Below are 2,581 nucleotides of genomic sequence, written 5' to 3' on the forward strand. Positions count from 1 at the left end.
GTCGTTTTGTCGGGCGGCGAGTGCGGCGATCCCTCGGAGGCATGGCGCCTACCGGCGTTCGTGGCCATGTCTCCGATTGCGCCTCTTGTGGACTTGACTTCTCGGTGGTCGCATTACCTATCAGTATTTGCATTGCACAGCTGAGTCCCTTGTTGACTTGATCCCATGGTGAGCGTGGTACCTTAGTGCGTTGATCGCATTTTTTTTGCATCGTCCCCATTAGCCCCCCGAGTTTCTCGAGTTTGTTGGGCAAAGCCTGGAAACTACAATATACAAGATATGCAACAACACTTTTAAGAGCGAAAGACAACTTTCCATTGCAAATCGAAAAGTTGTAACATAATTTTTTTGGCACTTGGCCTTGAAGAAAATAAAAATTAAACCCAAAAGAAAAAAAAATAACAAGAGAAAAGTCGAGGGGGGGCCGTTGACGACGATTATCCTTCTATTGATAATATTGCCTTAAATGCTCGGCATTCCACCAATTGGTGAAAACTTGGCCCTCCATGTTCTCAAGCTCGTATGTGCCTTTGTGAATGGCTCTTCGTACTCGATACGGCCCTTCCCAGGTGGGTCCCAGGACTTCGTTGCCTTTCACTTTTGTGTTTTGGAACACCCTTCTCAGAACGAGGCTCCCATCCGTAAATCTTCGAAGCTTGACCTTCGAGTTGTAATACCTTTCGACCTTCCTTTTCTGTTCGGCTAGGCAAGTTAAGGCGTCCATCCTCTTCTCGTTGATTAGGTCAAGCTCGATTCTTAGGGCTTCGTCGTTGCCTTCTTCCTCGAATGCATCCATGCAAAAAGTTGGGAGTTCTATCTCGATGGGAACAATGGCTTCGACCCTGTAGGCGAGAGCGAACGCGGTATGCCCATAGGACAAACGAAAGCTCGTCATTCCACGCGCCCTTCTTCTCCTCTAGCCTCTTCTTTAAGTTTTCCTTGATCGTGCGGTTCAATGTTTCCACTTGGCCATTGGCTTGTGGATGTCAAGGAGAGGAGAATGTCTTGCTGATTCCGAGCTGGTTGCAAATGTCGCATAGGCGGGCGTTATCGAACTACTTCCTATTGTCTGTCACGATCGAGGCTGGGATGCCATGGTGGCACACTATGTTCTTCAAGATAAAGTTCGTAGTGTTCGCCTTGGTAATCTTGGCTAATGACTCCGCTTCCACCCACTTGGTGAAATAGTCGACGGCCACTATGGCGTATTTGAATTGTCGCGAGGCCTTGGGCAACTCGCCGATTATGTCGATTCCCCACTTTGTGAATGGTCGTGGAACAACGATGGAGCAGAGGGGCACGGGAGGTTGCCACGGGATGTGGGCGAACCTTTGACACTTGTCGCACTTTCTCACCCATGCATGCGCGTCCTTTCTCAAGGTCAGCCAAAGTATCCTAATCTGAGGAGCTTTAGTACGAGGGATTGTCCCGCCGTATGATTCCCACACAACCCTTCGTGCACGTCGTGCATGGCCTTCCTGGCTTCGCTCTCACGAAGGCACCGTAGTAGTGGCATCGAATATCCTTGCTTGTAGAGGATGTCTCCTCGCATTTTGTATTACGAGGCCAAGCTTTTTAGCTTCTTCGCCTCCTCTCGATCTTCGGGGAGAATCTCTTTCGAGATGTACTCCACTAGTGGGGTCGTCCACGATGGTGGTGGGGACACTTCTCCAACGGCCCCTACGTCATCTCTCGAGACGTAAGTTCGCGTCAGGGCTTCGATGGGAACGCTCCCTTCTTCTACTTCATCTATCCCCGATGTGAGTCGCGCTAGTGCGTCGGCCTTGGCGTTCTCTTCACCTGGGACTTGTACGACTTCGAGCCAAGAGATGGCCTCGAGGTTCTTCAACATCTTTGCGAGGTACGCGATCATATTGGGCTCTTTGGCTGTGTAGTCACCCTTCACTTGGTTTGCGATAAGCTGCGAATCGCAGTTAATGCGAAGGTTCCCGACTCCCAACCTTTGTTCCAGCTCCAGCCCTATGATCAATGCTTCGTATTCGGCCTCATTGTTGGAAGCCTTTAAACTCAAAGCGTAACGCGTACTGCAAAACTTCCCCATTGGGATTCGTCAACACCACCCCGGCGCCAGCTCCTTGAGCGTTCGACTCGCCATCCACGTGCAGATTCCACACTAGCCTAATAGGGCCGACTTCCTTCTTATTTGACGGCTCTCGCACGTCATCTTCCTGCCTTGTTGCTTCTGTTACATCTTCTAATTGGGGCATGTATGAGAATTCCACCACAAAATCGGCGAGGGCTTGCCCTTTTATCGCCGTCCTAGGCTGGAATGTGACCCCATATTCGCTTAGCTCTTACGACCATATTGCCATCCTCGTCGAGGATCCTCTTTGCAATGCCTTCTCTATTGGATGCCCTGTACGCACAATGATCTGATGCGCTTGAGAGTATGGTCGTAGCTTTCGTGCCCCCATGGCCAAGGCGAGGGATAGCTTTTCAATCTCCGGATAGATGTGTCTCAGCGCCGATGAGTGCTTTGCTTACGTAATAGACGGGCCACACATATAGGGGATATGTGTATAATATAATTTAATCAATATAAAGATTTTTTTTCTTTTTG

General features: G+C 49.7%; 1 protein-coding gene across 1 annotated transcript; it reads right to left on the bottom strand.

The window, feature by feature from the left end:
* Positions 1-445: 445 nt before the first annotated feature.
* Positions 446-895, bottom strand: LOC149389997 (uncharacterized). The gene has a single exon (XM_089622790.1). The coding sequence runs from the start codon at positions 893-895 to the stop codon at positions 446-448; it is 450 nt and encodes a 149-aa protein (XP_089478916.1).
* Between the last annotated feature and the right edge of the window lie 1,686 nt (positions 896-2,581).

The sequence above is a fragment of the Urtica dioica genome, chromosome 8 (assembly GCF_054948205.1).
Source record: "Urtica dioica subsp. dioica isolate 48M chromosome 8, U.dioica_male_clone48M_v1_H2, whole genome shotgun sequence".
Lineage (NCBI taxonomy): Eukaryota > Viridiplantae > Streptophyta > Magnoliopsida > Rosales > Urticaceae > Urtica > Urtica dioica.

Bases quoted from the DNA above. Each gene is read 5' to 3' on its own strand.
- LOC149389997 (XM_089622790.1), bottom strand. From the start codon at position 895: ATGACGAGCTTTCGTTTGTCCTATGGGCATACCGCGTTCGCTCTCGCC.